At 36.1% G+C, this 23,517-nt stretch overlaps 1 protein-coding gene across 1 annotated transcript in view; it reads right to left on the bottom strand.

The window, feature by feature from the left end:
* Positions 1-23,517, bottom strand: part of LOC150079880 (SCY1-like protein 2) — a 114,212-nt gene that overhangs the window by 72,811 nt on the left and 17,884 nt on the right. Inside the window, exons 4-7 of the mRNA XM_090383269.1 lie at positions 22,200-22,357; positions 11,926-12,070; positions 9,136-9,285; positions 3,667-3,882 (exon numbers count right to left, since the gene is read on the bottom strand). Coding sequence (XP_090239395.1) covers positions 3,667-3,882; positions 9,136-9,285; positions 11,926-12,070; positions 22,200-22,357 — 669 coding nt within the window. The remainder of the gene's footprint in view (positions 1-3,666; positions 3,883-9,135; positions 9,286-11,925; positions 12,071-22,199; positions 22,358-23,517) is intronic.

Here is a 23,517-nt window from a genome sequence, read left to right as displayed (position 1 = left end):
AATGGTGGGAGGTGTTTTACCAAGATCATTAATACATGAGCTGGAAGAAAAATGGGATGCTAGCAGGTCAGCTTTATCCTTGGCTGAAGTGACAACAGAACCATCTGGTTTGGACAGAGGTGGGAGCAGAGAAGGGCAAAAGTTGCAGCCAATAGCTTAGGCAAGAGACCAGAATGCTCGGCTACCATTAGGGCAAGAAGCAAGTTTTCTACTCTTAGCCTGTTCAAACTCTAGTTTGGACTGATTAATAACTGCTTTACAATTGTTGCGAGCTCTGGTGTAGGCAGAAAATGAAACTGAAGAATTAGAAACAAGCCAATTACGATATGCAACATTCTTCTCTTGAACAGCCTTAGCACATTTATTGGAAAACCAAGGTTTAGATAAAGGACGAGATTTTAAAGTGGAGTGTGGGATAAAGGATTCCATTCCTGCAAGAATAATTTCACTCACACGATCTGAGCAAACATTGACATCAGAAGTTTTGAAGCAGTAATCCGACCAAGGAAAAGAAGAAAAGAAGTCTCGCAGGTCATCCCATTTTGCATTCTTGTAATGCCAAACAACACGAGGTTGGGAATAGCCATGAGATAAAGGTTCCATTGGAGAAGAGACAGACAATTGGAGAAGAGAGTTGTGATCTGAAGTGCCTAAAGGACCTCTCACTTCGACCGTGTACTTAGAAGGGTTGTTTGTGAGAAAAAGATCAAGCGTATTGACTGTATGATTAGGATTGTCTGGTATTCTTGTAGGTAAATGAACAATCTGTGCTAGGTCATTACTAATTGCAAAAGCCTCAGCATCTCGACCTGCTGGGTCGGTGTGACTAGAAAACGGAAGCCAGTTGGAGTTGTGAACATTAAAATCACCAAGGAAAATTACCTCACTGTTAGGAAAGTTGGACTGAGAAAGTCAAGTTGCAAAGAGAGGAAGTCAAAGAGCTCCAAGTGATTAGTGGAGTTGGGAGAACGGTAGAGACAACAGACGAATTTGACACAATGAGGTAGAGAGATTTTAAGCCAGAGAAGATCGAAGAGAGGAGATTCCAAATTGCCAAGTCTCTGACAGGGAATATCAGAACGGACATATGCACAAGTAACACCTTTGAGGCGAAAGGAATCATACAACTAATAATTTGGGCATCTGAGATGAGCAGTAGTTGAATCAACCGATAACTGAGATTCTGTCAGAAAAAGTACATGGGGTTTGGCAGACTGCAAGTGGAAATGGACATCGTTGAGATTAGAATTGAGACCACGTATATTTGTGAAATGGATTAGGAAGTCCTTGGGAGATTTAGATCTTTTCGCAGATAAGCTTGCTCTATTAGTTTGACAATTCATGGTGTATTCAATAGTAAGAAAAAGTGGGTGGGACATGCTGTATGAAGTAATGAAATTTTTGGATATGGCGTACATGTGGTAAGAATATACCCAGATCCTTGACATAACGTGGCCTCGACAATGCTCCCCGCATACACACTACTCGGACTCCCTCCAGTCACTATCTGGCAGAGTAGAGGTAGCAAGATTATACACTAGCTGATCCGGAAGCCTCCTAGAGAGTTACCAATAAGTTCGGTCTACCAATAAGTAGCGGCCAGCCTGCAAACACTGTTTTAGAGCTGTACCCTCAAAATGTAAGGAATATTGGATCTCGCCACAACGTTCATCATAACCTCAAAAGTCATCAATCATACTGCATGATGGAAGAGATAGGGAAGGGTTGACCGGAACTTAGCTCTAGAGACTAAACATGGGTTCCACCACTTCAAGCCTCCAATAAGCAAAGTGGTGGTATTTCACCGGTTGATGAGAGTCATCTACCACCTAGTACTGCCTGGTAACATAGAGGGGCGACGTTCCTCCATATGGTGTGGGCACCACACCTCGACCCCTGCTTACGTCGGTTCACACCTGGGTGGTCACCCACCATGTACTTGTGCATGGAGGTTATACCCAGGATTACTATCCCGATTTTGGGAACACGCTTAAGTGACAAGAACTCACAGAGTATGGAGGATGCTCTTGCATTTCCCAGATTCATCAGTTTAGAAGTTGCTTGTAAAGTGCTATTCAAGACAGTGGAAGATGTGTCTAACAGATCTCTCCTTTTGCATGTCTGGGCTATTTGAACTCAAAGTCAGTATGACAATCAGCACCAGTACAGGTCAGTATAGGTCAAGCTACTGACCCATTCTCATGTTCAAAAGCACTAACCCTTTAGTTGGTGCTTTTTTCAACTTACCAACTTTATATATTCTAGTATAGACTATATAGGGTCACACCCTTGAGAGTACTTTCATTATATCTTCCCAAACAACAATATTGAACTGCATACATATAATTCATACACATAACTATGCAGGGAGATTATTCTCTTAAGATTCATTCTCAATAATATTGAGAACAGTTATCACAAAACAAATTCCAGTAAGAGCATTTAGTAAAATTTTGAAATCAAAATCCTCACAAAAAATTTCAAATCTTAAGATAAAATTTATATTAAGCCTGATATAAAGGTATATCAGGCTTAATGTCGAAGTTTACAGATGATACAAAGGTTGGCAGGGTTGTTAATGACAGTAATGGCAGTGTGCTACTGCAACAGGATCTGGATAATTTGGGCAGATGGGCTAAGAAGTGGCAACTGAAGTTTAACCTTGACAAATGCAAAGTACTGCATATGGGTAGAAGTAACCCCAGAGAAACGTACCAACTGTGTGGTACTACACTTAAGGTGGTAGAAAATGAAAAGACCTGGGAGTAATTGTGCAGGCAGATATGAAGTTTTCTGAGCAATGCAGACAGGCTGCCAGGGCAGGTCATGGGGTTTTGTCAATGATATATAGGAATTTTGCTAGCAGGGAAAAGAAGGTGATTATCCCTCTGTATAAGGCAATGGTCAGGCCACGCCTTGGGTACTGCGTACAGGTCTGGAGGCCTCATTTTAGGAAGGATGTAGATTTACTTGAGCATGTACAGAGAAGGGCAACAAGATTGGTGAGGGGAATGAAGGGATCCTCTTACCAAGAGAGGCTTAAGTTCTGCAAATTGCAGTGGCTGGAGACTAGGCACCTGCGCGGTGATCTGATTGATGTATATAAGGCCTTGAATGGGTTGAGCACGCTGAATTCTGATGGGTTCCTTCCACTTGTTCAGATTACAAACCTAAGGGGGCATAAATTCAAATTAAGAAAAGACAGATGTAGATGAGATGTGCGGAAATTTGCCTTTAGCCAGCGGGTGGTTAATTGCTGGAACAAACTTCCATCTGTCGTTGTGGAAGTTGATAGGTTGAATAAATTTAAGGAGGAACTGGACAGGCATTTGGTACTGCATATGGGTAGAAGTAACCCCAAAGTACTGCATATGGGTAGAAGTAACCCCAGAGAAACGTACCAACTGTGTGGTACTACACTTAAGGTGGTAGAAAATGAAAAAGACCTGGGAGTAATTGTGAATTACTGATTTTTTTTTTTTTTTTTTGGCTGATGCTGCATAAGCTCATACATTTGCTTTCTTGCATCACATGCCACTACTATTACTACTACTACTATTTCAATCCATTCTGAGTCATTTTAAGTAAGTTATTATTCTATCTTATTTTAGACAATCAGGCTAAAAATTTGTACATCATCAATAATAAAAAGTATGGTATCCCTACCTTTTGGAAATTTTGTTTTAATGATGTCACACCAGCACAGTTATTGAGTAACGGCTTATTTTTATTATAAATAGTATATATAAGAGCTCCTATTGAAAACATATCACTGGCTGTATCACAGGTCATAGTCAGCACATATTCTGGAGCTATGTAGTCCAGATGTGGCTGAGAAACTGGAGGATAATCTGCTTCAATTTCATGAAAGGGGAACTTTGGCTGTAAAAAAAAAAAAAAATACATAAAAGCATTTAGTTTTACATACTACATTTTAAAATAAGTTTTATTTCTTTTGACTGAATTACACTGGAAAGTTAAATGCTGTAAACATTCTGCTTACACATTGGCATTTAAACCTGTTGATGGACTGTTGACTCTTAAACTGGTTGACAGAAACAAATTATATTAATAGATTACAAAAGTATTCATGATTAAATTATACAACATAAAATTATTAGTGAAAATATAGTATATACATCCATATCTTTCGAGAGACTCAAAGGTGTGTAGTGAAACCTATCAATGCATGACATAGGATGAAAATTGTTCTTATTTGAATTTGAGGTGATATTTGAAAATGAGAAAGGAACAGTTTTGGTTTGGTTTGGTTTGTTTTTTTTTTTTTTTAGGAGCATTAGCAACTAAGGCCATATTGCTCCGGGATATGCGGTGGTCATTCCCTGACCTTTCTGCATCCTCCGTATTTGGTGGTGACGGACTCGAACCCCGGTCTAATCGATTTTTTTTTTTTTTTTTTTTTTTGATTTGGTAGTTGTTGGCGCATCGGCTTCTGTGGCCATATTGCACCTCCCAAGGTTTTTGCAGTACTTTGATCCAAGCCCGAGGCGGGAATCGAACCCGCGACCTTTGGGTTGCCGGGCAGGTACTTTACCCACTCGGCTAGCCCGGTCGGCCGGTCTAATCGAGAAGTGTGTGCTACGCACTACAGAAAGGAACAGTAAGTAGCAGATGCTTGTGTGAGAAGGAGAAATAAAGCTAAATAAAACTCACAAAAAAAAGGGACAGGTAAGAGTTGATTGGCTAAAACTAATTTATTTTAGTATCTAATCCTGTTTTTTTTTAACCCTTCCATTATTTTAATTTAATTTTCTAATGTTAATTCCTTACACATACAAGTTAGTAGACTACACAGTAACAGTAAGAATACAACAATATGAATAACTACAAGAATATGAACTGTTAAAGTTAAAAGTAAATTAAGGCACCTAGAGATGATGGATTGCACCCAATTATATTAAAATAAGCAGTAAAAGAGGTAAACAGACTCTGTGGGTATCCCTGAATTTACGGGAAGGTCTCTAAAAATTGGATATCATAAATGTCGCTCCTATTCACAAAGAGGGATTGAAGGGTGACATGAGTAATTACAGATCTGTTAGCCTAATGTCCAGGAAAAAATAATGGAGTCACTGGTTCACATCTACACAGGAGTGTAGTTATACTTCAGTCACAACGTGGGTTGTGACTGAAGATCTTGGTTGTGACTGGAGATCTTGTCTGACAAATCTGATTGGGTACTAGGATACAGTGAAAAAGGAACTGGATGCAAAAAATAATTTTGATATTATATACTTAGATTTCAGGAGAACTTTTTATACTGTTGCACATAAGAGACTGCTGTACAAATTTAAGAAGTGTGGCATTAAAGGAAAGTTCCTGCTGTGGATAAAGGGATGGTTGGGTGGGAAAATACAGTGATTATCAATAGACACTGCTGTCTGTGGACTAATGTTGTTACGAGAGTCCCACAGGGTTTGGTGCTGGATCCATTGTTGTTTTCTGTATTTATTAATGATATTGATGAGAATATATCAGGCTTAATGGCTAAGTTTGCAGATGATACAAAGATTGGCAGAGTGATTAATGACAGTAATGAAGGTATGCTACTGCAACAAGATCTAGAAAAATTAGGCAGATGGGTTGGGAAATGGCAATTGAAGTAAATGACATTGACAAATGTCATTTGCTTCAATTGCCTATGGTATGGGTAGCAGTAATCCAATAACATATCAACTGTGTGATACTGCACTCAGGACAGTGGAAAATGAAAAGGACTTAGGAGTAATTGTGCAGTCAGATATGAAGTTCTCTCTGAGCAGTGCAGACAGGATGCCAAGACAGCTAATGGGGTTTTATCAATGATATAAATGATATATAGGAAGTTTTATAGCAGGGATAAGGAGGTGATTATCCCATTATATAAGGCAATGGCCAGGCAACATCCTGAGTACTGCATACAGGTCTGGAGGCCTCATTTTAGGAAGGATGTGGAGCTGCTGGAATGAGTACAGAGAAGGGTAATAAGATTGGTGAGGGGAACTAATTGGTGCTCTTACCAAGAAAGGTTTCATTCATTTATGCAAATTGCAGTGCCTGGACACTAGGCACATGCAAGGAGATCTGTTTGAGGTGTTTAAGGCTTTGAATGGCTTGAGCAAACTCAATACTGATGGGATTCTTCCTCTTACTCAGACTATGCTCATAAGGGGGCATAAATTAAGATAAAATTGAGGAAGGATGGTTGTAGAATAGATGTGCAGAAATTTGCCTTTATCCAGAGAGTAGTTGATTGCTGGAACACTTTCATCTGTTTTTGTTGTGGAAGCTGATAGCTTATATAAATTCAAGGAGGAATTAGTTTCTGCTTGACAAACATTTAGAGGGAATGGATGTGTGAAATGTTTTTTTTTTTTTTTTTTTTTTTTGGCTGATGCTGTATAAGCGTAAGCTTTCTTGCATCATTTGTCACTATTAATACTAATACTAAGCTGAATCAAAGGGCATAATTAGCCTTACAATCCTGATTTCTGTCCCAGGGAAAATGATGGAATCAGTGGTAAAGAAGCAATGCAGCATTATCTTGACAGGAATGCAGTTATATGGCAATTGTAGAATGGATTTGTTAACGGATGATTTCATCCAACTTTAATTAGCTCTAATTAGCTACTACGATGCAGTCACAAAGCAATTGGATGCAAAAAAATAATTTTAACATCACATACTTGGAGTTCAATAAAGCTTTTGAGACTGTTCCACATGAAAAGCTGCTGTACAAATTGGAGAAGTGTGGCATTAGGGGTAAGTTGTTGCTATGGATAAAGGGATAGTTGAAAGTTTTATGCCCAAAAATTCAAACAAAGATCTATGCTCAAAATGATCTAATTTGGTGCTTCTAACAGATCTTATGACAATCTTACACTTCTGAAAAACAAAAAAAGTTTGCTGCTCCCATGCTCATCTTCAATAACACTCAGATTTTTAGAGAGGATTGCACATCTTTATTTTGGAATAATCCCAACTTCTAACCATTTTGATATAAGCATATCACAAATATTGCTTCCTATGCATCAAAAAAATTGGGAGTTCTTGTTCATACTTGGTGTTACTTTTCTTCTGAACAGCTACTGACCATACAAATCTCAAATCTGCCCCTAACATAGAATATTATTCCCACAAAATTTAGTCTCCTAGACAATATCCAAAAGAGAGTAGCCAGTTTAATCAATGATCTATCTCTTAAAAGCTCTCTCCCTGTATCATTCAGTTTCTGCTGCATGCCTTTTCTACATATACTTCCACAGCATTGTTCTTCCAAAATGGAATCTGTAATTTCACCTCTATCAGAAACTAGTCTGAACACATGCCTCCTCAACTAGCCAATATCTATTCACTGGTCAATTCCAAAAACACAGATATTTTCCTCACTTAACCCCTCTACTTTGTTCTTTTGAACACCTCTCCTTCACACATGAATTTCTGAAAATTACAATCTACAGAATTCAAGTCCAATGTTAACAAACATTGTCTTCTCAACTTTCAACCCAAACATGTTACCACACTTCTGCAGTGATTCCAGTTATGTTATGCTTATTAATAGTATCAGAATGCTAAATGATGCAAGAGAGTGGAATTTTCCTATATCTGCTAAGAAAAATCACCATGCTTTTCATTAACAAAATGTGTCCATTAAACTCCACTTTTAACTTAACCAAATTCTCTGCCTCAACCACCTTGCCAGTAATTTATTCCATATCTACAGTTTAAAGGCAAACTGTCATAAGATTCTGCTTTCCATTACTTGCTAAGATTCTATATATGTGTTTCTTATCCCACCTACCAATGAGAATATTCCTCCTTTGTTCACTTTTCTGATCCTCTTCAGCAGCCTTAACCACCTCATTCAGAGGTGGCAAAGTGTTTAACTCTTTTGGGGACCCCAAAAGAGTTAAACACTTTGCAGTCTGCACCTTTAAGCCATCCTTCGCATAGATTGAACTCTGCGTGGAAGCCCCTTTTATAAATATGCCTAATAATTATATAAATTATATTGTGTGAAAGACAACATAGGAATTTACTATAAATAAAGTAAGAGGAAGTAATTAAATGTTGAAAATAATTAATTTATATTAATTTATTTTCATTAATTATCAGTAAATATGGACAGTGCAGGGTCTGTTGCATTTTCTTTCTTTTGTTCTTCCCCCATTCCCTTCCTCTTTGATTGTACTCTTCATTATAATTGCCCCTATTCTTGTTTGTAAGTTAATTTATTTTCAGTCTCTTAAGTTTATGCATTTGGTTAATAAATTAATCCAATTTTGTGATTAATTTTCAGTTTTTTTATATAAATTTAAAAGTTTCGTTGTTAGAAGATGTGTTGCAGATCTGCACTTTGTTCTAGCTTGTAGATTTAGTTATAGACAGCTAATTTGCATTTTGTTTGAGTTTTCTTATTGTTGTAAAACTATATTTAAAGCTTTTTTTCTGTTGTTGTATCTGTTGTTTGCTCGCATTGGGGCATTCTTGCTAACAAATCATGACAGAAATGCGAATATTTCAAAATTATAATATAGCTAAAGCTATCTGTTTCATCTGAATGTTTTCGCTAGAGACCACTTGCTATCTGAAAAGAGTCTAGTTAATCTTGAAACAGGCTCTCATAATAGCCTTATCTTTTAAACAAATGGCCAATTAAAATTTTGGCAAAGCCATCTGTTTGAAAGTAGTGCAATACCAGGCCAACTTGTTACAAAATTTGTTCTACTGTAAAAATTAAGATCACTGCATTATCAATGCGGTTTAAATCCTGCTGGTCACAGAAACAGATGAAAGGAGAAGACAGTCCTTCAAACACCTTATAATTTTCCTGAAGAGCATGCATTGATATTCTGACATTTGCTGTGACTCTGTTTATTGTCATTTATTTATATTTAATAAATTACCTTGTTATTTACATTTCAACCACTAATACTATCTTTTATGTCAATATATACGTTTACAGATGTAAATAAGTTCAGCTATTGTCCATAATATTCATTGAAATATACTTCTCTAAAACTGCTCAATCACTAAATGTACCCTCTTCAAAGTCTGCAACCTCCCAATCTCTGAGGGCACAGAGTTTAAAGAGCTTACTGTATATTTGATTTGACATTTCTTAAAAATACAAACCTGAGCTTCTTGCGGATTGACAGCTGTAATGGCAAAGTCAAAACCTGAAATTTTCCAAGCCCCATTTTTATTAACAATTACAGATTCTGGGCAAATATTCCTATGAAGCATTTTTACATCATTGTGTAGGAAAGCCAGTCCTTCTGTTACCTAGAGAAATTGAAAATACAATATTTGACAATGATGTTGAAGAAACTACTTCTGAGCTATTCTATCCTATCAAACACATTCAGATGATTCAATAGAAAAATACACATGTTTATTGCAAACTTTATTAATGGGTAAAGATTTTATTGGCTGTCTAATCCCTTTAGACTGTGCTGCCCTCCCAACTTCTTATATATATAGCCTTCAGAATATTCTATCACTCCTCCTTTACAACTTAACTTATAATGGATAAAAGCATTCAGGATGTGATTAATTCATTCCAAAGGTGAGCAGTTGAGTGCAATCCAGAAGATTGTTGCAAAAAAGGCAGCATTTCTGCATCACTGCTCTCAAATATCATTATAAACAGAGACAAAAATAATTATAGAATTATAGACAAAAAAGAATTATATATTATATAAGAATCAGAGTATAATCCCTAGAAAGTTATTCCATCATTAAAAAGACATCACAATATTGTTATAGTCTATTATCCTTTGTGACCATGATATCCAGAATTTGACTGCTCATGCCTCCCGGAATGAAACATCAATATTCAGTTTATTTTTTAACTTTTCTTTTACAACTTCATTTGTAGTGTGGTCTTTAAACATAAACAGTACTAACATGCATTGCAGTCTCAAGTAAAATCCATTAAATATAACTTTTTGGATAAATTTAATCAGAGAGCTTGCTTTCTCAGGTGATATTTGAGAGGGGGGGAGATCTGCTTATATTCAAGACCAATATGATAGAATTACGTGTGTATTATGGACAAATCTTGTTGCTGTAGAAATAAAACTTTAATAAAATAAAGCTGTACAAATAAATTATATAATTAAAATACAAAATTAAAAGTATAAAACAAAGAACAGACTAAGAGTGATAAAACATAAGCAGTCTAGGATCTCAATATAATATTAAGATCTAAACTGTGCACACATTATTGCCTTTGCTAATTGTTGGAAGCACTCCATTTGTGGGAAGCAAATCTAAATGTGAATTGCAGGACAAGCATACACCCTATTATAGGAGAAGTTATTCTTCAGCATGAGTATTGGCAATCTGCTTATTTAATAACTAATACATGCCATCCTGTTTCCACAAAGGAGTAATGTGTCTTTAATATGCACTGCATAAGTATATATGCATCCATTTTTTTTTTTTTTTTTTTTTTTTATGTGCTGTCCAACCATACTTTCTTGGTATGAAATTGTTTGTTTGTTGTGCAGACATTTCTATAGCTAAAGAAGAGACACATCACCTCAAAAGCTTCTAATGTGTATTATATTATTTTATTGCTTTTACTTTATATTCTACATTCATGTTTTATCACACTTAGCCTATTCTTTGTACTATAACTTTTAATTTTGTATTTCAATTATATAATTCATTTGTCAATTTTATTTCTAGTTTGTCACTGGCAACAAGGTTTGTTGATAATATGCTTATCCCTGACACACAAGGTTTTTTTCCCACTACTACATGTCTTTTTGAGACATAGGCCAAGATGTTTTGAAATAAGTAGTTTTGACACTGTTTTTGAAACACACGGAGTTAGAATTGTCATATTTCTTAATGTACAGGGTCATTACAAAAGAATTGAACACTTAAAAATTTATGAGTAAACTAAATGGGATACAAAAACAAAGTTATATTTCTTGAAGGGATAACTAAAAGTTTTTTCCTAACTTACAAACACATTAAATTCCTGAAGCTGCTACAAGGAGTGCTTTGAACAAGATTTTCTTAGTTTAAAAAACTATTAACCAGAAATTCTTACTTGGATGTGTTCAAAAACATGCCTTAGCTTAATGAAGACTTTGAAGAATTTTGATTTTTCAATAATATGGGGCACCATCTCATTGTTACAATGCAATAACAGGATTTCTGATTGAGAAGCTGCCCACTTGATGATCACAAAAGTCAAAAGGATTAGCCTCTCAGATTACCTGATGTGGCACACTGGATTTCTTATAGAGCTGCATCAAAGATGAAATTTATGTTTCTACTCTGCCAAACAATTTACAAGAACTCAAAAGCAAGATTCATCAAGCTGTAAATTCCATTAATGCAGAAATCTCACACAAAGTATGGGATGAGTTCACATATTATTTAGGTGTGGTCAGGGTTCATTTGGAGCCCACAATAACCACTTATCAATTAAGAAAAAAAACTTTTTTAATTACTCTTTCAAGAATATGACTTTGTTTCTATCTCATTTAGTTTTCTCAACAATTTTTTTAAAGTGTTTAGTTCTTTTGTAATAACTCTGTATAATACAATACATCATAGAAGTCATCCCCTATTCACAAATAGCGAAGAGGATAGCCAAACAATTAGGAATTCCACACATACAATCATAAATTGTATATGCTGAATATTTTCTGCACATTAGTTATTTCTAGAGAAGGCTCAAGATAACTTAATCTATAATTATATGCACCACATAAAAGCATCTCTGAAAACTTAATAGAGAATCAGACAGAAAAAAATTCAAATAAAATAAATATTTGCAATAAAAAATTGGATATTAATATTATAAATAAAATATACATATATTTTAGTACAGAAAAATACTTATTTAATTTTGAAAAACTTAAGCCTATTTAACACAAAAATATTTTTTTCAAAATCTAGTACCTGCATTAGTCCATATTTAATCTCTACATCATAAAGTTGGAAATTCTTGAGCTCTGGTGGAGGTGGTACAGGCATATTCTCGGTATGACCAAGTATATTAGCCAGACTTGCAAATACAGGCTCTGTAGCAAAAGCTAAACTTTCTCTGAGAGTAAAGAAAGATAATATTAACCAAACAATATCAAAAAAACCATTATGATAATTACTCTATTATAACAAATAGTTCCATTAATATGGAATGTTTGTATGTACTTCATATTACATGCTTTAACACAGAGTGTTTTCTTTGCTATGCAACCCATCACTCGATTTAAAATTGGCTAAGAAATATTACAGGAAAAATATTTATTACAGATACCTGTAACAAACACTCACAAGAATTTTTCTATATGTGGTAAGCTCAGAATAATCATGGTGGCATCACCACTGCAGTTTCCTGTGACATTTGTTTTACAGTTGTGCTTTCAGTTGTTTTATGTTTTGTGACAGTAATGCTGTTGTCAAACCAATTTTGTGACATGTAATGCTGTTGTCACACCTACCTAGTAGGTGTTGAGCCTCCTTTAGCCTTCAAAACAGTCTGAATTCGTCTAGGCATGGATTGAACAAGATGCTGAAAACGTTGTGCAGGAATGGAGTACCATGCAGACATGAGTGTATCACGCAGTTCCTTCATATTTTACTGAGGTGTAGGCCTGCAGCGAACAGACATTTCCAGCTCATCACAAAGATGTTCAATAGGATTGAGATCCGTGGACTGAGTGGGCCACTGCAGCAAAGAAAAGTCATTGTCATGTTCCTGGAACCATTCCATAGCGATTCAGGCTTTGCGCACTGGCGCATTATCATGCTGGAAGTAACCATCTGACTGAGGATAAACTGTCAACATAAACAGATGTACTTGGCCAGCAGTGATGTGGCATTCAGACATGAATCTATGGGCATCAATGGACACAACGTGTGCCAAGAAAACATTCCCCACACCATAACACTGCCCCCACCTTGCATAGTAGTGGTCAGACATGATGGGTCCATGGATTCATGTTGTTTTCGCCAAATTCTGAGCCTTCCACCAACATGATGGACCAGGAACTTCGACTCGTCAGACCAAGCAACTGTTTTCCAATCCTTGATAGTCTAATGCTGGTGTTGCTGCCCACAGAAGGCTCTTGTTCTTCATTGATAACAAAAGTATGCAATGTGGCCGTCGGCTGTTGTAGGCCATTTGCGACTAGTGGTCCATTGCGATATTTTGTTCTGCGGACCAAGGTTGAACTGCCGTTTCAGAGATGCTTTGTCCAGCACATCTTGCACCTACTACCATGCCATATTTGAAGTCCATTAGATCACTCCTTTTCCCCATTCTTGCTATGGTTTGTATGCTTAACTGATACTAGAAAGGTTGTTCTGCTGCATTTATATCCACAACTGTGGTCATGTGATTTGCAACGTAGTATTAGTATTAGTAACGGCCGCATGGTGCAAGAAAGCCTATGGCTTATGCTGCACCAGCCAAAAAAAAAAAAAAAATCCGAACAAAACAATGATAAAAACAACAAAAAAATAAATAAATAAAATAAAATAAATAACTGAATAATAATAATTAATAAAAAAAAAAAAAAAAAGGAAATTAAACCTATCATCCTATACGCTTCCCTTACCCGAAAGTACTATCCAGATGACCTTTGAATTTCCCCAGACTGTCAGCCTCTACCACCCATGAAGGAAACTTATTCCAGTAATTTATAACTCGGTGGCTAAAATAAAAATTCCTGCAGTCCAATCTAAACATTTCCCCCCGTAACTTGAATTTATGTCCCCTAGTTCTAGCATCATTTATAATCTTGAAAATTTTGTCCTCATTCATTTTACTGATGCCTCTCAGAGCCTTAAACACCTCAATCAAATCTCCTCTAAGGTGTCTAGTTTCCAAACTCTGCAACCCACATATTCGAAGTCTTTCTTCATAAGGACGCCCTTTTGCCGATCTCACCAGGCAAGTTACCCTTCTTTGCACCCTTTCAAGAAGCTCGTTGTCTTTCTTTAGGTGCGGTCTCCATACTTGAACACAGTATTCCAAGTGTGGTCTAACATAAGCCTTATATAATGGGATTATCACGTCCCTATCTCTACTTGCAAAAGTTCGATAGATCATCGATAGGACACCATGGGCCTTCCTTGCAACCTGTTTACAATGCTCAGAGAATTTCATGTCTGACCGTATCGTAACACCCAAGTCCCTTTCCTCCAGTACTGGGTTTAGCTGAACTCCACCAAGTGAATAAGTTTTATTGAGATTACTGTTTCCCAGGTGTAATACCTTACACTTTGTTGGATTAAAGCACAGCTGTCATTTTTTTGACCATTCCTGAAGTCTATCTAGGTCTCTCTGAAGATGCTCAGCTTGACAGTGATCATTAACTACTCTACCAATTTTAACATCATCTGCAAATTTAGACATCACGCCCTCTATCCCTTCATCAATGTCGTTTATGAAAATTAAAAACAACAGTGGTCCTAATACTGATCCTTGGGGAACCCCACTTCTTACATCAACCCAATCTGAGGAATAGCCATTTATCACAACCCTCTGCCTCCTGCCCTGAAGCCATCCTTCTATCCATCTAAGGATTTTCCCAGTGATTCCAACCTGTTCCAGCTTATAAAGCAACCGCTCATGTGGGACTGAGTCAAAAGCTTTGCTGAAATCTAAATAAACAATGTCGAAATTATTCCCTAAATCCAGCTCGTGAGTGACCCTTTCGAAATAGCGAACCAGATTTGTTAAACATGATTTTCCCTTTACAAAACTATGCTGAGTATCCTTGAGAATTTCAATTCGATCCAAATGATCCTGAATTCCACCCTTGATCATTGCCTCCATGATTTTCCCTACTACTGAAGTTAGACTGACAGGTCGATAATTTCCAACTTCACTTTTAGAGCCACCCTTATGTATGGGAGATACATTTGCACTTTTCCAATCCAAGGGAATCTCCCCAGAGTCTAGTGATGCTCGCATAATTAGCCTCAATGGTTCAATGCACTCGCTTGCCGCCTCTCTTAAGATTATAGGGTATATTCCATCAACTCCAGGAGCCTTACTGGTCTGTAGGCTCGAAAGTTTTTTCATTAAATAATCTTGCGAAATTTCAATATCATTAATTACATATTTTTTAACTTCGCTCCCACAATTTCCCATTGCCACAAAAGGCTTTTCATTTGTAAATATCGATGCAAAATAACTGTTGAGTTCATCTGCAACGGTAGCTGGTGTATTTATTACTATCCCCTTTCCCTTACGTAAAGGTCCGATCTGGTTTGTCCTGCTCTTCTTGGCATTTAGATATGTGAAGAATTCTTTATCCCCCCTCTTTGCTCTGTTTGCTAGTGATTTCTCATAAACTGCCTTTGCCTGTTGAACCTTTTCTGTGGCTCTATTACACATCACCTTGTAGCTGTTATAGGCTTCAGTACTTTTCATTGCTCTGTAACCTTTCCATGCCACCTTTTTCTGCTCAAGTAATGTGGCAACTTCACTATTCATCCAACTTGGAACCCTTCTCGTGGAGTATTTTTTTTAATGGTATATACGCATTCAAGGCATCTGTGATTAATGTTTTAAAAGCGTACCACAGTTCAATTGTATTCATTCTCTGCGCGATATCTACCCAGTTAATAGAGGCCATGTAGTACCTTAAGGCATCGTAATTTCCTTTTCTGAAATTAAAACCCATTCTTTTGCCTTTTACTTCTGCTACCTCTCTCGTCATCATCCACCGTAGAACTCCGTGATCACTTCCTGCTACTGGTTCCTCTACTGTCAGCCCTGTTATGTCATCTGATTCATGTGTGATGATGAGGTCTAGGATATTCTTTTCTCTAGTACTTTCCCTGACATGCTGATACAAATAACAGTCATTTAGTTGATTTAAAAATTTTGTTCCCCATGTCGAGTTTCCTTCCCATTTACTCCAATCAATTAGAGGCAAATTGAAATCACCCATAATAAGGCATTGACGCTTACTTGCCCATTCCATTTGCATGTAGAGGCTTTTGTCATAATCTTCACAATCACCTGGTCTGTAGATTACTCCTACTCGCATTATACCTTTGTTTCCAACTATCTCACACCATACAGACTCTATACTAGCATGTGAAATGTCTGAATCCGGGAAAGCTATTGTTGCACTCAGGCTGCTTCTGATAAGAAGCATTACTTCTTAGCTACTTCTGATAAGTTGTGGGACAGCTGCTTCTGATAAGTTGTGGGACAAACCATTTGTGTGCACAGCAGGGATGCACCTAATAAAGTGGCAGCAAAGTGTATATTGTAATGTTATTTCATTTGATATACATTCCTCGAGATATATTCATTTTACTGGCTGCACAATCCTTTAATATAAGGATCTGTATAAAAGTAATATGTTCTTCTGTGAAAGTAATGCTCTTTGATACCTATAAAAATTGGATGTTATTTTTTATAAGTATCAAAGAACATTGCCATTCTCAGTTGTTTACATTTCATAAAACTCTTTTGACTACCCAGTTAGAAGTAGTGCAAACGGCTTTCTTCCTCAGAAAGTGAGTGCTAAGAGTACACTGTATTTCAAAATAACATCTGGTTAACTGGAAAGTGCCTTTGTTTTTTTGTTTTTTTTAAATATGATCATAAAAGTAAAAATTATTTGTAAATTAAAAATTTTTTACTTCAGCAAAAAAAATAAGTTTAAAATTTGAAGAACTCATTAGAAGTCTTAAATTTTTAAGATGATATTCAATTTTTAATTTATAATATTATAAAGTCCCAAGCCAAGCAAATCATGATGTCCATAAAGAGGATGTTTGGGTAAAATATGGTGTATCCTGTAGTATTAACAGCAGTTCTTCATACTTATTGAAGAACTTACCTTGCCATTGGTAGTAATGTACGTGTATAAGTAGTTGCCTGTATTGACTGTCAATAGACAGTAGGTTGTTTTTTTTTTTTTTGTATTTTAGGCATAATATATGAACTATATTAAGGTATTGGTATTAAGGTTCATTAGCATATATGCATAACACACCTATTGCTTTCTTCCTGTCCATCCACATGTAATAACTCAACTACCAGTAGTGTACAGATTTTCATGAAATCTGTACAAAAAATCATGTACAGATTTTTTGGGCCTTTTAAAAAAGATTTGTCAAGCAATTCAAAATTTCATTAAAATTGCACCAATGAAAATCTGACAATTATTATTATTCTTTTTCTGTCCATCCACATATAATAACTTGAGTCTAAGTGGAAGGATTTTTATCAAATTTTATACTTAGATCTTTCAAAAAGATTTGTCAAGCTTCCCAAAATTTCATTAAAATCTGACCAATAGAAATCCAGTAATTATTTTTTTCTTCATATCACATAGGCAACCCATATACTATATTGTAGCTGAAGCTAGTTGGAGGAATGAATGGGCAATGTGGCAAATGCATAGAAATAAAATTTTTTCAGTTCATGCAGAAAAGTCATTACTTTTTGTTCATTTTTTTTTTTTATTATTATAAATCATCAATTATTATATTTGCTAATGTGCCTGAAATGTAACACACTGCATACATTAAAGGCGCCTTCATAGCCAGGTGGGCAGGAGCAGCAGTGCGTAGCGTAGCACACGTTTCTTGATTAGACCGGGGTTCGAGCCCGTGACCACCAAATAAGGAGGATGCGGAAAGGTGAGGGAATGACCACCGCATATCCCCGGAGCAATATGGCCTTAGTTGCTAATGCTCCTAAAAACCAAATAACAACATAACAAACAAACAAGCATATGTTAAATAACTTGTTAGAAGTTGGGCTAATTATGTCTAATTGAGCATAACTATCAATACCACAGAGGTGTAACTAATATGTCACAAGCTTCTAATGCCACCAGCCTTCATAATGCATTCATTCATATCATTAACAAGTCATAAAAATAACCGTTTATGCTAACACTTAAACTGCCTTTTATTTTGTTGAATTCACGTTCTGAAGGCATGTGATTATGATTCCAAAATCTATTTGCAACTACTTTATAAGCTTCTCAATTCATTTTTTTTTTTTTTTTTGTTATGACCTCAAGCACAAAAGGTATTAGAACTTATAGTACTCTGGTACAGTGTATTGGCAGAAGAATGAGAAGACAGAAGATACTTGTTGATACTGGACTTCAATTTCTATAGATCATAATGTCAAGAAATACACATGTGGTGGAATTAGAGCTAATATTCAGAAGAACAGTTTACACTGCTGTATTGTTGTTATGAATATATTTTACTTTTGGAATGATTATGGAACCACTGACCAGGAAAAAAATTTAATCAGAAACAATCATGCACAATATTATAAATTTCAAAAGTTTTTTAAAGTTTTTTTTAAGTTAAAATAATTCTTATCATTATCACTGCATTTTATTTTTATATTTTTTATAGTACTGTGGACCACAAAATATATTTTTAATGAGAAATTCTTGGGCGTGTGTCAAAAATTTTCAAATTTGATGTGTTAAAAAATGTGAATATAAAAAAAAAAAAGCATGTGTGCCAAGCATGCACAGTAGATGGTTTTATGTGAAACATCCTTGGGGCAGTTTGTGATAACTAAAGTAACAGATGTATACCTTACCTGCAATTGCAACATATCTAAATATCTCTGGAAAACAGCATCGACTGAGGTACCCGATACTTGCGACCTCCATCTTTATTTTCTTAGGATTTGTTGCTTTCATTCTTGCTCAATACTCTCGAGAACACTCTGCACTTGACTTTGGCATTGTTTGACACGCAAATTTTATTTTCGAAAATTATTGATGTGAAAACATCTACAGTGGCACCTAACTATGTAATGTAACAAAAATGCGAGATGAAAAAAGAAATTGTTGACAAATATTTGTATTGTTGCAGTCATATGACAAATACTTGTATTGTAGCAAACATACTTCCTGTAGTAGTAACCGCAGGAAGTATGATTGTGACGTAATACTATTCAACAAATGGCTACAATGAAATGGGTAATTAGGCTATCAGCTTGGATTTTACTAACCACTTACAAGCCAAGGATGTTTTCACATAAATTAAAACATCTTTCATACATACAAGGTACACACGCGTTTTTTTTTTTTTTTATTGTGTTTTCCTAATACAGTTCAAAGAAATTCAAATGAATGGCATTTGAATTTTTTAAATTGGTTTACTAGAACTAGAGATATTGTAGGGGCCATGAAAAATGCACCACACACTAATCACACTACTAGTGAGTGCTAGGCACAGACTAGTGGTGGAAGCATGGGAAGCACCTTTGGCAGAAGCCGCAGATGATGTAATCACTTCTGTGACATATTTTTAGTGACCAATCAGATTTACTCTGTTGAAATTTTTGTAGATGCCCCAAGGATGTTTCACATTAAAAAGCATTACAATTAATGAATCCCTTTTCAAACACCAACACTCAGCCATCATTGCCTCACTTCATTTTGTCTGGTATTTTTCCAGTCTTAATATATTAGTGAAACCTTTCATCCTGCTGTTTGTTCACTGCAGCAAGGCTTTGTAGAAAGTATTCAGGTAGCTATGCTGAAAATGAACCATTTTGTAGCCCACAACCTAGTTTTTTTTTTTAAACTAGTAAGGATGTTGTTTTGTTGACATCTTTTCATAATATCATAGCATGTAACTAGTAGTGCAGTGGAATAGTAAGGTTAAATTTAATTGTGATAAATAAGTACCTGAAGGGTCTAATCACTTGTTAAAGCATATTTTTTTTGTTTTTAACTAAGATTTTTTACTTCTTAGAAAGGATATAACTAATTTAAAACTGTGATTGTAATGTATAATGTAACGTATACCTTGAACTTGATAGTGTAATACTTATCACTGCATTTAGAAATCTATTAGCTTTGTGTAGTATTGTTAGCTAATCAATTAAATTAATTAATCTTATTAATTTTCATCATTAAACAATTGAATTAATTAATATTATTAATTTCATTGTTAATCAATTAAATGGAAATCATGCCCCAGACTAGAGGAGCAAGGCAATGGACAGTAGCAGGAGTGCTTTGGCTTGGGGAAGAACCGAAGAGGACAATCTCCTATGAATCACAACCTAACAAAATGTGCAACTTGTGAAATGTTTGCCGACTTTCTGGAACAGGACATGATCCAGCCAAGGAGAATGCCTTTGTGTATGCTAGGTGCAGAGAGAAAGTAAAGATATTAGGTGCCAACTCAACATTCTGATGGGCATTTATGAGAGTTTGAAGAGTAGGTTAGATGCCCTTGAAGGATTTAATATGGGGGCCATCAGCACATTCTCCAAGGCAGAATGCACTGGTCCCACAGGATGTGGTTATTGCTAGTGACGACTCTATTGTCAGAAAAAGAGGAAATATGTTGTGCAAGGATAGGTGGAATAGGACCAGGGTATGTCTGCCAGGGGGAAAAGCAGATGACTGTGTAGAACAGATATCTTTTAGGGGCACAAAAGGTGGTATTGTTGTACACGTTGGCACTAATGATATTAAGAGTATGAGATCTGAGGACTAACTTAACCAGTACAGGGCAATGTTTGAATAAAGTTGCAAGTTAGGATTGAATTTGAAAGTGTCTGCAATTCTGCCTAGATAAGATAGGAGGAAAGTACATGTTGAGAGCCTTGTCAATCAATTCAGCCCTGAAGAGGTGGTGCAAGACTCATGGGGTAGAATTTTTCTTGGTGTGGTCTGTGCTTGCTAACACGAGAGACTGTTTTTACAGGAATGGGATACACTTAAATAGAAGTGGTGCAAGAATATTTGTTGATACAACTGAGGAAGTGATAGGCAGGTCAGAAAACTGCTAGCTTGGGAGGATACATAGACTAATAGTTTAACTAGTGCTACATGCAGTGGTGAAAGTGATTCTTGCACTGCTGCCATTGGAAAATGCAGCAGCCTGGAAAGCAAGTTGTCGGGAATTTCAGGCCCTGCTGTGGATCATCATGGAACAAGTAAATACATGGGCCATGTTAGGGTAACTAAGAGTAAGAACATGTGCATATATTCTAATGCTAGAAACATTATAAATAAATTTGATCAATTTGAAGTACTGATTAATTCATCAAGTGCAGACATTGTGGGGATAGTGGAGACAGTGTCACTCAGGCATAAGAATGCTGAATTTGAATATGGGGAGTACAACATATACAGGAAGGACAGACAGGACAGGAGAAGTTACACTCTTAGTTAAGAAGCATGTTAAATCTAAGGCAGTGTGTTCAGTCAACGTGGATGATCAGTACAACGTTAAGTCAATTTGGTGTGATATAAGCACTGGGAAAACAAGATTTAGAGTAGGAGTGAGTTACAGGTCTAATAACTGTGATGAGTATACCAAACAGCTATACAAAGAAAGAGTGAACCAGTAAATATGAATGTCTAATAATGGGGGATTTTAACTTTACAGGTGTTGACTGGAATTTGTATGTTTGTCACTCGCACACTAGGAGTTTTGTAGATTTCTTGGATATCTGTTTTCTACAGCAGCATGTTAGAGAGGTAACAAGAGAAAGCAATACTCTTGATCTGGTTATCAGCAGATCTAGAAAGGCTTCACTTCTAAAAATTGCAGTATCTGGAGGATAAGCACTCCTGAGGGGTTGCTGTAGGATAGTTTTAGGAACGTCAGATCACCTCACAGGTACCCACAATGACACCTGCAAGGTGATTTGACTGAGATGTTTAAGGTCTTGAATGGACTGAGCAAGCTGAATGTTAATGGCATTCTTTCTCTTGCTGGATTATACACATGAGGGACATAAATTTAAGTTCAGGAAGGATGGTTGCAGGATAAATGTGTGGAAGTTGCTTTCAGCCAGCGGGTGGTTGATTGTTGATTTTTGAAACAGGCTTCCATCTGTTGTTGTGGAAGTGGATGGTTTGAATAAATTCTTGGAAGGTGAGTAGATTTTTTTTTTTTTTTTTTTTTGCTGATGCTATATATGCTTGCTTTCTTGCATCATTTGCCACTACTATAATCCTATCAGATAGGGAATAAAACTGTGCTCAAAGGATTAAGTAACTGTGATAAGCTGATCCAAAGGCAATTTGATTAAAACACAGCACAAATATTAAGACCAATGCAAAACATGTTGGGCTCTTTAACCTTTATTCAAAATCAAACATTGTGATATAAGGTAAAGTGTGAATTATCAGGGTTAAACTCCTATTAAAACATTTATTAACAAAGATCAACTAGAAACAGAAAAAAAATTTTACCTAGATTCTTCTAAAGGATGCTGCACAGTTAGAATACTTGGATGCCGCAACCTGGTTAGCTGTGCAACTCCCTTTTTCAGAATGTCCAGGATGATTTCACGATCTCTTTTGGAATATCTTTCCAGCTGTTTTTTTTCTAAAACAAACACTGCTGCTTCCTAGTTAAAAATAATTAAACAAAAGAAATTAACAATTAACTTAATATCTTCAAATAGTTTTATTCCAAAAAATTGGATAGAATCTCATTAAAATTAGCAGTATTTACACGACTTTCAAAGGAAAGGAAGCCCACTGTAAATTGTGATTTGCACTGGAAGCATTGCAATCAAGAGATCAATGCCATTGTTGAAATATTTCACTATGCACAACAAATTAATAGTATATAAAACTCTTTACATAATTATTAATTATGCAAGGTATTACACACAAACACACTATAAATATGTATTATATAATAAAGGGCCTTTAAAAAAAAAGATGCACCTTACTTAAAATAGTTTTTTAATTGATGCAAAATTATTAAAGTAATTACATTACTTTAATTACATAAATAAAGACTACTAAAAATTAAAGCAAAATTACTGTTCTGTATGTAAGCTTAAAGGAATTTCGGCATAGACATAACAGCAAATCCATTATCATGTTGAATTCATAAAAATTATAATTCAATGATTTGCATATGATTTTCATCAGCAACTTAATGGCTCTGGTTGAAAATTGATGTTACATACTTAGATATAGCCTTGTGTTCTATGAAGATCACCCTTCTCCATCAGGGGGGGACAACCTCTTGACTCCTGACTTCTCAGGAGCAATAATGCTGATAATGGATTTCTAACCAACATGTGCGACTTTGCCAACATTGTCTTGCCTATTGTGCATGCATATGGGCAAGTAACCACTCAACACACTTTCTCTCCTCCACTCTTCTGCACACCTTCCTTGGGGCTACCTCTGTACTATACCTTTGTTACCCCACCCCTAACTTCATCTTCCTACTCCAATTCATATTATCCCCCCTCCATCACAGTCAAGACTGTTGTTGTTGTTGTTATTTGGTTTTTAGGAGCATTAGCAACTAAGGCCATATTGCTCCGGGAATATGCAGTAGTCATTCCCTGACCTTTTCGCATCCTCCGTATTTGGTGGTCACGAGCTCGAACCCCGGTCTAATCAAGAAGAGTGTGCTACACACTGCTGCTCCTGCCCATATGGCTACGGAGGCACCATGGTCAAGACTGTGGGCAATCCCATCAAAGGTAATATAGTAGCAGTCTGCCTAATTATGGCAACCCTAAGGCAAGAATCAGGGAGAGAC

Source organism: Mastigoproctus giganteus, chromosome 10 (genome assembly GCF_048544385.1).
Source record: "Mastigoproctus giganteus isolate SK-2022 chromosome 10, ASM4854438v1, whole genome shotgun sequence".
Classification (NCBI taxonomy): Eukaryota; Metazoa; Arthropoda; class Arachnida; order Uropygi; family Thelyphonidae; genus Mastigoproctus; species Mastigoproctus giganteus.
Note: the sequence above shows the minus strand (reverse complement) of the source record. Positions and strands in the feature narration are given on the sequence as shown.